At 41.7% G+C, this 13,467-nt stretch overlaps 1 protein-coding gene across 3 annotated transcripts in view; it reads right to left on the reverse strand.

The window, feature by feature from the left end:
- ARHGAP26 (Rho GTPase activating protein 26) overlaps positions 1-13,467 on the reverse strand; it is a 481,157-nt gene that overhangs the window by 100,447 nt on the left and 367,243 nt on the right. For all 3 annotated transcript variants that reach the window (XM_018050208.1, XM_018050206.1, XM_018050207.1), the window contains exon 18: positions 9,808-9,967. In XM_018050208.1, the coding sequence (XP_017905697.1) occupies positions 9,808-9,967 (160 nt within the window). The remainder of the gene's footprint in view (positions 1-9,807; positions 9,968-13,467) is intronic.

Here is a 13,467-nt window from a genome sequence, read left to right on the forward strand (position 1 = left end):
TCCCTTGGGCCCATCTCAACACTGGAGACCATTGACACTTGTGGGATTTATTCTTAGCCACGTCACATATACATTTTTATACCTTTTCTAATTCCACCTGTAACATGCTTCTGCAATTTACAAGGATTAGAAGCCTCCCCATAATGTGTGTGGTCTACTCTTTATTATGTGCTGTGATCTTTATGGGAGGAAAATTAGGTAATGATGAAGAGTTCCTGGTCTGTAACTGAAAAGTAGTTGAGACAATAAATCAATGACAGAGGCCTGGGATTATAAGACAAAAGAGAAAGACTTCTAGAGAGAGGAGACTAAGCACTTTTCTGAGACATGGTGCATCAGGGTTTCAAGTAATAAAAAATAACAAGTTATGGGCTTATTTAATCTGAAGAGTGTCTGCTTTGGAGGTGGAGGATTAGGCCTACACATACCAGCTTACACACTGCCCGCTCTTTCTAACAACAGGCTGCAGAGCAGGATTGCTCAGGGTACGGCAAGCCATAAACCCAGTGCCTTTCTTCTGGAAAGCCAGGCAAGTCTTAGCAGGGCTCATTTAATAAAATAGTTAAGAAGCCAAATTCAGAGGCTACGGGCACAGAGAGGTTTTTTAAGGACAGTTGGAAGTCCAATGTCCTGTTGATATCAGCATTTTGGCCCAGAGAACAACAATTTGGAAAGTAGTTTGTGGAGTTTTATTAAAAGTCCCTCAAAAGGAGCCAATTCCATTTAGTAACTGGCCATATATATCGCCGGCCTGGGTAACCCATGGGAGGCTGTGATTTTCCTTATCTCCAAAATGATTCTATTTCCTATTATCTTTGCTGACAGAGAGGAATAGAGTGTAACATAACAAAGCTCCATCGTTACTTGAGAACCATTAAAGAAGCTTCACAATTCAAATATGCTTGGTTTTTCTGGGGCTTTACTTGTGGGGTGGTGGGGGGAATACACATGTTCAGATCCACAACCTGTGAAACTAAGGAAGAACCGTTTACATGGCATTAGACACAACAAATAGAAAAAAGGTCTGTGACAGAACCATTCTGGCCCAGTATATAAGTAATTCCAGCTTATTTCTAGACCTAACTGGATAGAACCAAAAAGAAGGTGGCACAGTGGTAAAGAATCCACCTGCCAATGCAGAAGACACAGGAGATGCAGGTTTGATCCCTGGGTCAGGAAGACTCCCTAGAGTAGGAAATGGCACCCACTTCAGTGTTCTTGCTTGGGAAATCCCATGGACAGAGGAACCTGGCAGGTGACAGGCCACTGGGTCGCAAAGAATTGGACAGGACTGAGCATGCATGCAAAAAGAAGGTCCTCAGGGACCAATGTAGGGAAAGGTAATGACAACAACAACAAATCAATGAGCAAATGAAAAAAGCCATGGCCATGAGACGTAAGATTAGCTTCCCAAGCAGGCCACAGTGACAGGGGTTATCTCCATGGAATAAAGTGTCCAGGTATTCTTCATCATCATCATCGTCCATTCTGCATATCAACAGCTACTTGAAATACCAAGGAAATGAAATACAATTGCCCAACACTGGGCAGCTGACAGAATCTATTGAAATCAACTGTATTCTATTAATTGATCTACATTTTGTGTACAAACCCCAACAATGAACGCAATAGGTGTCAGTGCAACCAATATTTTGTTAAAAGCAGATCAAGGCAATTCAGTGGCCCAAATCAACTCAAATCAAGACAATCTTGAAAGAAACACTATCATTTTAATGGAAATGCAAGGTTGTTTAGGACCTGCTGCTTTTACACTAGGTGTTAAGTAAGGCCATCCATATTTGCTCACTCTTTCCCTTGACTATAAGATTAAAAGTTAACAGGTATGAAACAGGGGCACTGATCTTTGGGCACTTCTGGAAATTAACAACTCAAAACTCAACTCTCCTACCTGTTCCAAAGCCAATTGATGGACTGGAAAAAGAATCACAGTAACTTACTTTGTAAAACATCAATAGGCATTAAAAGGGGCAGTACTGATAAAAGCACAAGGTGCCTGGGCACCTGTGCACACCCACGTCCAGCTTCATGTGCAGGAACCTTTTTTAGTGTTACGGCCAAAAGAAACACCATGGACTGCCCAAGAACAAACCAGTCCTATCTTACTAAATATGTGTCAGAAAGTAACAGGAAGATGAAGACATACACATAACCTGAGATTTCACGTTTGACCAAAACTCTGAAAAGGTGCCAGTTTGTTTCTTGACAGGGTTGTTCTTTCTAGACATTTAAATTTTTCAAAGCTGGCAAGGTAACCTTTAAAAAGAGAAATGGAACAAACTTTGTAAGACATTACGGAATTTCTGGGCTTTCAGGTATCTTGGACAAGGACAGCATTCAGTATTTTGAAATCTTAACTAGACGCATATAAATACTGGTAACTTTCACTATAACCCCAAGTATGGGCCTAATTGATGTCTTAAGGTGACAAGGTATGAGCTGTTTGACTTAAAATAATTACCTCAAACAAGCATGGAAACAGCCAATGTCTTTTCCCTCTGAACTTTCAACTCTGAAATCTGACCACAAAAAGAGCCAGACTTTCAAGTCTGTTCTTTAGCTTTCATATAAACCATGCTGAGTACAGGGTATGGAGTTGTTGATGGGAAATGATGCCATGAGCTAGTATTTCCCTTTGGGAAGTCTGGCAAGACAACTCAAATAAAAGCCATTAGGATCCTACCCTAGCCTATAATAAGTAAAGGCTATAGGTTAAAGGTTATCAGAGAAGGCAATGGCACCCCACTCCAGTATTCTTGCCTGGAAAATCCCATGGACAGAGGAGCCTGGTAGGCTGCAGTCCATGGGGTCGAAGAGTCGGACACGACTGAGCGACTTCCCTTTCACTTTTCACTTTCATGCATTGGAGAAGGACATGGCAACCTGCTCCAGTATTCATGCCTGGAGAATCCCAGGATGGGGGAGCCTGGTGGGCTGCCATCTATGGGGTTGCACAGAGTCGGACACGACTGAAGCGACTTAGCAGCAGTAGCATAGATTAAAGGTTATAGGCTCTTGAGTAAGACTTTTAAAATATATAGCCCCAAGTTTACAACAGTATGATCAACTCTATGGTTTTGTTATTTATCTAACTTTCACCCCTCTACTTGGAATCCCTGAGAGCTCCCATTTTTCTGGAGCAAATGTCAACCTTTTTCCCATAGCTTTCAAGACCCCTGACAGAGGGGCTCAATCCAACTATCTGGCATCATCTCCGACCACTTGCTAACATACAAGCCAAGATTCTTTCACACCCATGTTGTTGTAATACATACGAGTTGATTAATGTTGATTAATTGATTAATGTTCTTCTGGAAGGCTGTCCCCACTGTTTCCACTGTTGCTCTGCCTAGAAAACCTCTACCTATCTGTCAGAGGCCAATACAAGATGAATGAAATTATTTATCCTCAGTGGTACCATATAATTTAGTCATTTGATTGAATGTCACTTAGCAAACCGTATTATGGTAAGTTATATATCCTGAGAAAACAAGAAAGCCATTGGAAAAAAGATCTTGTCTCATTTATCTTTGGTTAACAGATGTTCAATAAATGCCATCATTAGAGATTAACAAGAATAGATTTTAGTAGCTTGAGTTGTGAAAGGAGTCCTAAGTTCAACCTTAGTTCCTTCTCCTAACAAGTTGTTTCTTCAACTCTCTGGACTTCAGGTTCAAAATTTTAAAAAGAGAGCTAACAATATTGGCCTTATAATGTTGCCATGGAAAGTAAATGATACGATAAATATATGGCTGCTTACCACAATGTCTTGTGAACAATAAGCTGTAAGTAAAAGTTAGCTATTAATATCACTATTCTTATTACTGCAAGACTATGTACATTAAAAAGGCCCATTACCTTTAACTGAGCAAATAAATCAGTATTACCAGCATGGAAAAAGAACAAGTACCATGAACATCCATGCATAATCTGTATCTTCTAGCTTTTTTCTCTCTGCTTTCACTTACTGCGGAATATCTATTTGGTACAAATTGTTCCAAACATTGCTCCCCTACCCAGGGCTGTGCAGGAGGTGAACAACAAAGTTTCTGGAGCATCACCACAAGGTATGTAGTTAGTGAACTTAATCTGACCAAACCATGTCTGTGAGAAACACATCATGAAGGCTCCCACGAACAAGAAACAGGTTAAGTTCTCGAGATGAGATGATGATACTAAGCAGGAGATGTTTCTAGACAAATAGGTGTTGTCTTGAGGCTGTGCAGATGTGCCAGAGATAACATAAAGGAGTCCAGAAGTTCATTTTAATTTTTAACCCTTTGTCTGAATGTCTAGTGTTAATCCTCAGTAAACAACGAGAGAGTGGGACGTGGAAAGGGTGGGGGACAGTAGAGAGGCAAGGTCCTATGCACGAAAAAATATGTTTAATAAGGAAAAAGAAACTGAGCTTTCTCGTCAGGAGAAAATTCTCCCTCTCTTCTAAATGTCAATTTTAAAGACAAAGCTGTTTTCCATTTTAGACATTAATGAGTCAGTACTCCATACCGAGGCTCACAAAGGGTATGTGAAGACTGAACGTGCCACTGTTACCAAATGTTGGATGCTCCCTGGCCATGTAAAAACGGCAATACTGAGGAGAAACAGAAGAGCATTTTCCATACGACATGCTGAGGAGTTGCAGCACTAATAAGAAAAGGAAGCTACATGCGAACCTGCCAGTGACGGGGAGTGAGGCATTCTGGGAGATGGTCTGCAAAGACAGCAGCCCACAACTCCTCCCACATCTGTGTGGGCACACTGCTCTTCCCATGGTGGGGCAGGGGGTGTTCCCTTTCCTGCCTCTTCAGTGTGGCTGGACTTGTTTCTTTGACCAAGAGAATCCAGTCAAAGCAACACTTTGTCTATTCTGTTCTAGGCCTAGAACTTCTGAGGCCTTGCGGCTTCTGTGCTTGTCCTTTTGAAAGTTTGGCCTAGACTATTAAACAATGATAGAGCAGGTGAAGAAAGAGGACAAGTGGAGGAGGACCAAAGTGTCCCAGCAACAGGTGGCACCAAGGTCCCAGACACGTGGAATAAGGCCATCTTGGATCTACCAGCTGCACTAAAACCACTCGGGCAGATATTATATAGAACACAGGTGAGCCCTCCCCAAAGTTCTGGTACACAGAATTGTGAGCAAACAAATTATTGCTATTTTATGTCACTAGGTCTGCAGATGATCTGTTACAAAGCGATAATCAAAAGACACATCTTATGGTTCCCCCCACCAAGTGGCTCCAACAAGGTTAGGTGCCTGGGTTTCTATACCCTCTCTCTGTGCTGTCTTCCAATATTTATTCCCGGGCCCCTCTCAATTTTGTTCCAAGGCACAAACTACACATCCTATATAAAATGCCCATAACAACATGGGAGAGGGTATTATGCCACTAACTGGGGGGACATACACTTAAGATCTGCATGACGGCTTGTTTCAAGCAAGAGGACATACGCTATCAGATGCCTGTTGGGGGACAGACTGAAAGGATGCTGTTAGACAGTACTTCTTCATCTGGTGTTTCAGGATTTTGTGCAACTTCTGACAACAAAGTTAGAAAAGTGGTCACTCAAGAGATTTGTGTGTGTGTTTATGCTTCTAGAAAATTATAGCCAAGCCTAAGGGCTTCCCTCATAGCTCAGTTGGTAGAGAATCTGCCTGCAATGCAGGAGACCCGGGTTCAATCCCTGGGTCGGGAAGATCCCCTGGAGAAGGAAACGGCAACCCACTCCAGTAGTCTTGCCTAGAGAATCCCGTAGACAAAGGAGCCTGGCAGGCTACAGTCAGTGGGGTCGCAAGAGATTGACACGACTTAGCAACTAAACCACCACCACCAAGGGAATGCTCATTAAATACTGTTAACTAACATCTCCATATTGTGAATTTTAAAGAAAGATGACAATATTTATCTGAGGACAAAGTCTGTTGATGAATAAAATTGAATTCCTTTGGCAGTAAATTCATCCAAAGCATTGTCTCCAAAGCTAAGGGCTCTCAGAGCATGAGTTCCTTGAGGTGAACATCACAGGCTTCCAAAGGAGACTAACACAGCATCTGCTGACTTTATACCAGACCAGGCCTGAAGCAACATTTGCAAAGGAGTCAAGCTGCCTTAGTCTAAGTTGTTCTTATCAGAAAGGCAAGCATGATGAATGTTAAAGACTTTCTCCCCAGAATCATGTACAAACACAGGTCTTGCATATAGCTTTGGCCCATCATAGACCCCAGGTTAAAAACCTCTATCAGGGTGGCATGGGAGCTCCCTCAGGACTGGAGATACACACTCCACGGTAGCCTTCATCCCAAGAATGTTTCCACTGACACTCCTGCACCGGCTCCCACAGGAACATAAATCTCACTGTGATTCATCCCACTCTCTGGCAGAAACTAATGAAAAAGAACATATAATAAAGCACTGCAATGCTCTTTTAATATGTGCCTCACCAGATACACAGTAGAGAGGAACATAATTTATAATCCAACATATCAGATGAGTATTTGCACCAGTTCCTGCCCATTTACTTGCAGGCCTGGCCCTGCATTTCATATTTCATTTCTATTTCTGCATTTTGTGCTCAAGTGGGATGGTGCTTGTTGACACAAGTCTCAACAATGTTATTAGCAGTATCCAATCTTTTTCCTATCATGTTACTTTTTAATGTTTCCTGGCTTTGAAGGCCCAAAGACACCAAAAATTACTACAGTTCAAAACCTACTAGATGCTGCCTGCTATAAGCTCAGACATGAAACATAATCAAAGTACTTACTCCTTAGAGCTCTGTCTCAATATTTAATATTATTTATTTGAGAAAATATTATGTTTAAAAAGTATTATTTTGAGCAAGGGGGCACATGTGATACTCATAGAAGTATTTATGCTCTATCTTCAGAGAAATCTGTTCAGACTGCTGAAAAGAATAGTTTACAGTTAGTGACACTTCTTGTTAGATTCTTGGCTAAGACCTTCAATAAATCACCTTATCTCACCCCTATAACAAACCAACTAAAGGGATGTGGCCCATTGGCTGATTGGTCATCAAACGTCTTTCCCTTTGCTCTGCATGGTTAGGGGCTTTCCCAGTCTTCCTTGCAGTTGGCAGTGACCACATCGCTGAGTTCTGGCCAATGGAAAGTGGAAGAGAATAAGGAAAGCATCCTCTGGGTTTGGCCCACATAATCTTACACAATCTACCATGCCCTCTCGTTTCCCTCACCAAACGGCTGATTGCAGAGATCTGCAGAGCAGAAGGCAGAACTACAGGAGAGAAGGAACCTGGATTGCTGAATCACTGTGTAGGATCCAGCCAACAGAATACCCACAGTGAACCGGTATGTGAGGAAGACAGAGATTACTATTGTCCTGAGTCACTGATTTGGGGGGTTATTTGTCACGGCAGTCACACTGTACTGAAAGTATTTTTATGAGCATAGAGAGGTTGAGTAATCTGTTCATGGTCACACAGCTGACAAGAGGTAATAAATTTATATCCAAGTGGTTTGCTTTTAGAAATCATGCTATTAACTTGTTTAGAAACATGTTATTCAATTATATTTCCTTTTTACAAGTTCATTTTAATCCTACAGAACATAATCATCTATACCTGACTTACTATATATGAAGGAAGTGGCTGGACAAAGTCCAAAGGTTGAGACCGAGAGAAGATAATTTCTTCAAGGAAATTATCTGACCTCAGATCTTTTTATTAACCATGTAAGAAAATAGCTATGTTGTCTACACAATTTTCCAGGATACCTCAATTACTCCATGAAAGTCTATATTCAGAGGTTCTTTAGTAGTTACTAATGCTGTGTAATAACTTACCCCTCCCCCCAACTTAGTGGCTTAAAATATTTAATATCTCTCCCACTTTCAATGGGTCAGGAATTCAGGAGAGGCTTAGCTCAGTGGTCTCTTATGAGGCTGTACTAAAGGTGTTGGTTGGGGCCACATCATATGAAAGCATGACCAGGGCTGAAGGAGTCACTTCCAAAATAACAGACTCACATGGCTGGCATGCTGGTCTGGCTGTTGACAGGCAGCCTCACTTTCTCCCCACTGGGCTGTGTGATCATCCTCACAACATGCGGCTTGCTTCCCCCAGAGTGAGAAAATCCAGACCATGGTAAATGCTACCAGGTCTCAGGACTGGTCTCCAAAGTCAAGTCCATTACCGTCACAGTTTCTCATTATCAATTCCTACTGATCACACTGGGATCAGTATTGATCCCTTATTCACAGTTGGACGAGAACACACAAGGGGCTGAATACCAGGAAACAAGGGTCACCGGGAGCCAGTCTGGAGGCCAGCTACCATCCATTCACCCAACACGCATGTACTAAGCACATACTGAAGAACTATGGGAACAAAATGGCCCAAATTTGTCTGCTTTCATGATACATATGTTCTGGAAGAGGTGAGAAAGGCAACAGATGTAATCTACAAGTAAATTATATACAGTATACTAGAAAGTGCTAAGTGCTGTGGAGAGAGAGAAAGCACCCTCAGGGGCAGGGGGAGTGCTGGAGTTGGGGCTGTCCACAGTTTCACACAGAGAGATATGGGTGGGCCTCACTCAGGCTTGAAGGAGGAAGAGTGTTCCAGGCACCACAAACAGCAGTCGCAGAGGCCTTGAGGTGTGTGTGTGCCGTGGGCAAGGAACAGTGAGGTGGTCAAAGTGGCTGTAGGCAGGAGCTGGAGGAGAGGGCTGCAGGAGATGACATGAGGCAAGTAGCAGAGGGGAGAGCAGAGGCCGTGGAGGACATTCCAGGCTCCTATAAGAGCTCTGAGTTTCACTCTGAAATGTGAAGACACTGGATAGTTCTTAGCAGACAACTGAAATGATGTGATCTAACACTAAAAACATCTCATTCTGGTGGCTGACATCAGAACAGACAGGCCAATGGTGGAGGCAAGGAAACAAATTAGGAGGTTCCTGTATAAACCCAGACAAGAGCTGATGATGGCTTATGGTATTGTGTTGTCAATGCAGGTGGTTAGTGGTCAGATGCTAGATTCATTTGGCAGGTAATCTAGCACAATTAATTCACCACTCTAGGTAAAGTTTTTATTTAGATTTCATTATATCTCAGCACCTTGGACTGTCAAATGGTGCCCTAGGGGGCCTTGCAGATGCTGAGAAGATTCATAGGGATTTGCTACCAGAAACTGAGGTGGGACTGATGGGTGCATGCTGCTTTCTGTCCCCGTAGCCTAGTTTTTAAGGGCAGCTGTGTTGACATACATCATTAGGCAGGGGTGAGGGCAACCCTCTTAAGACAGACTAGAAACTTCAGTGCCCTAAAGGAAAAAAACTGAGCATGCACCCACCCACATACACAGTGTAAAACAATACAGCATTTATAAAATTATAAGGAAACTATATTAGGAAAAATATTTGCAATGCACATGAAAATCGTTTACTATCCCTAATATTTAAAAACTCAAAAATTCATAGGAAAAAAAAAGTTAAAAAATGGCTAAAAGCCATGAAGTAGTACTTCCTTCATCAGACAGTTGTGAGGTTAAAAGGACAACATATATAAAGTGCTTAGCGCAGTTCCTATTACAAAAGAAATGCTCATTATGTTGCCCACTGCTACCACCACCACAACCACCACCGTAGTCACTGCTGCCATCCCAAGATGACTATCACCACCACCATCAGCAACTTCGTCAGTGTCGCCACAGCGTAAGAGCCACCAGCAACGCAAACCTGAGTCAACCCTGTAGGCCAGTTCTAACTCAGCTCTCCCCAGATAAATTCTCCACTTGCAATGACAAACAATATATTACCTTTTCATGATTTTCTATTAGGATCTCAACGACTATGTTCTGAAACTTGATGTCCATTATGGCTGCTACAGTTTCTTCCTGAGGACGCAGCAGGGTGGGTCCAAACACCACGCCGAGGTTCGCCACTGTCATCAAATTCTGCTTGTGGTTGTTAGCAACACTGAGAGGAAGCAAAAGAAATGGCACAAATGAGAGAAATAGAAAATGACAGACAACTGACTTCCTATACCCATCTCGTCTTCAGACATCTCCTCTGGTAGGAGCCAGGCCTAGGAGTCTGGAGTCCAAAGCCAGACCTCGCTGCTGGAGTCCAAAGAGAGACTTTTTTATTCATAGGTTCATCTACCAAAGTTTCAGAAATCTCCAGTGTTAGCCTATTTTGCTATTTCATGATATGCCACTCTTTACAATTCCCATTTGCCTAAAAGAAACCAACAACCAACCAACCAACCAAAACAGCCTGCCTTCCAAAATATGAACCTTTGCACATTTGAATCCTTGTTCTGCAAATCCAGGTTAACTGGTAATCCCTCTTAGTTACAACTTTTATCCTTGGCTGCTGTTTAAACCACTGTGATCATTAGCATTTTCTCTAGTGCAAATATAAAAACTCCTGACGGCTTTAATACATTTGCAAACACAGCCCAAAATAGATCTAATTTTTTTAAATGAGTAGATCTGTCAGGAAATTCAGCACTTTAGGCTCAAAGCATTTAAGTCCCATCACATCAGACACGTGGCTTGTATTAAGCCAGACACGTGGCATGAACAGAAATAAAAACACATCCACATATATAGCTGTTTATATTATCACTTATACTCAAAATCCAAGAAATACGCAGGGCCAGGAATATCAGGTCTGAGTAAGCTTCTAAACACATATGCATATTTTTGTATAATCAACTAACTAATCAAAACATATATCTGAAATCCACACCCAGGTCACCATGACCTAGTCATAAAACTTCATTGTTCATTTGCTAGCCCCACGTATAAAAATATACAAAGTTATCTATTGACAACAAGTTAAGTTAGAAGTTAAGGCCATTCAATATTGTTAAGAAAATATTAGGGGCTTCCCTAAATCACCTGTTGGAAGAAGGAAACTATTCATTACTAGAAACTAGAGAGAAATTGGGCAGTGGTGGCAGTTTGCACAGACATACCTCCCTAGCATTTAGTGCTATTTATACAGAGGTTTTTTTTTTTTTTTTTCATACAATTCTATAAATGTTTGCACTGTTTCTCTTGGATACTTCTATTTTGTAGGAGAAAAAAGAGATTTGACTGCTTTAGGTATTGGTTTCGAAACTGAGCCTTTACTGAATACTATATTAACTGATTTTATCACCAGAAACGTATTTTTCTTTCATTTTCTAGGGCTAAAAGTCTAATTTCATAAAAAACTCCTCCTCTGAAAGAAATGGTTACATCTGTGAAGCCTGACTGTGGAACAGCCCAATAAAGAAGGGAATCTGCTTTTTTATTGCTAAGCAACACCTGTAGCATCTGCCACTGATGCTTTGTCCTATTTCTGGTCTACATAAGACTATTTTCATTTCCTGAGATCTAGCTGAATTTCTGGATATTACTTAGTTTTCCATTCTACCTAGAACTGTATCAGGTTTCTAGTCTGAAAGTGTTAAAGCAGATAGTTAAGGTTTTACCTGGCGAAGGGGAAATGATTTGGTTGTGAGTCTCAGTTAGAATCACCATGTCTGCATATTTACAAGTTGCTTGTGACACCACTACTTTCAACATCAGCTCCTTTGTGCAGGAAGTGAATTCCATGCTCTTATATTTCCCCTGCCAAATGAGCCAAGTCAGTAGACTTACCCTCTTGTCACAAAAGTCCCTTGTGTATATGAATCAACAAGCTATTTATATATGAAAGCACTTTTAAATTGTAGACCAATATAAAAATATAGGGTTTGGATAATGATCACTTTCACCATCACGCTTCTCAACAGGGCATCTGGCTAAAGCAACTGTGTCTTAACAGGGCTCTCAGACTAGACTCTCTGGGTTCAGCTGCGTCCCGCCTGCCCCCACCAGCTTCTGTCTGCCAATTCAGCGCCACTCAAGTCAGTCCTCTGTTGAAAACTACGATGGCTTCACGCCTCGCTTGGTCGCTAGGAGAGAACACAGTGACACAGTGTATGTGCATGACACAGTGTATGTTCAGGAATGCTTCCACGGTTGGAATGTCCTGATAATGGTGACTGTAAACCGTTGATGGGCTCCATTGTTTCTCATGTCAAACTCCTATAACCTAGCACAGCTTTTTCCAACTCACTTCTAAGCCTTCTGCCTCCTCCCAGATCTGGTCCTGGGAAAAGGGACTTAATGTTTAAGCTTTGGATTCCTCATCTTTTAAAAACAGGGTGAGTTTCATTTCTAATCTACTTCATGAGGTTGCTATGAAGATTAAATGGATATAAGGTGGGAAATGCAGTGATGATGATTCTATTAATCATTCACTACCCATCTTCTGTCTACTTTCATATCTATCTGCCTTTGTCAGTCCTCGCCCTGGAATGTCCTCTTACCCTTTCTTTCTTTGCTTGGCAAACTGCTGATCTGCAAGGCACAGTTCCAATGGTGCCCTTTCTTTCCAAAGTCTCTGACTAGTCTCTTCCCAATCCTCCACCACTTGATGAAGGCAGGCGTGTTGGCCCTGGATTTATTACATTAGTGTTTCAACTGTTGCCTTAGGATAGAGACTGTTTTTATTTTAGTTGGTAACACCAGTGCTGAGAGCAGTGCCTGGCTCAGGAGAAACACAACAAATGTTCTCTGTGGTGTTAAAAGATGATGGGAGTTTCTGAGTAGACATTAAACAATTATTCACAACCTAGCTACTTACTTGGAAAACCTCAAACTATTACTGATGATTTTGAGGGAATATATCTCAACTTTTCAAAGTCTAGAACTGTATTCCACTGCTTAGATTTAATTAATGAGCAATAGTTACTCTGATTTGTAGACCCCAGTGACCCAAAGGCATTTGGAAAAAAAGTATGGTAACTGTGAATAAGCATTTGTGAATATAAATAAGCTTGAGGCTACCTAATATAATTCATTTCTTTTTTAACGATCCATTTTATTTTAGAACTTACAACACACTGATGTAACTCATAAACTTTTGGGGAAACAGGCTGCACCTTTTACGACTAACTACCATTATCTTCTGGTACACTGAAGCAACAAATTGATCTATCATTTGATTATTACTGCTCACAACTTGGTATAGCTATGTTCATTACTCAAGAATGAATTATTAATGGCTGGAGATCACTTTGCATTCCAGAAAGAAAGGCACAGACCTCAGCCTCTTGCTGGCACCAGCCATCCATTACAGCTTGATGCATTTACCTGTGTGTGGGAGGCAGGCTGGCAGAGTGCTGGGGAGCCTGGTCTAGTTGAGGCCACGGGACTCAATCATTAGTGAGGTCTATAAAATATGGAGAACTTGCTTTCTGGGCTGGTAACTGAGGTGCTTGAGCTCTTCCCCACAGCCCAGAATGTCACATTGAGTCTTGACTTAAATCCACACACACAAGTCTCTTGGGCATGACTGCACACTCCACCACGGGAGTCTTTGATAGGCCTTGCCTAGGCCCACAGGGACTCCTCTGTGAGCCTTCTTACATTACTGCC

Source organism: Capra hircus, chromosome 7 (assembly GCF_001704415.2).
Source record: "Capra hircus breed San Clemente chromosome 7, ASM170441v1, whole genome shotgun sequence".
Classification (NCBI taxonomy): Eukaryota; Metazoa; Chordata; class Mammalia; order Artiodactyla; family Bovidae; genus Capra; species Capra hircus.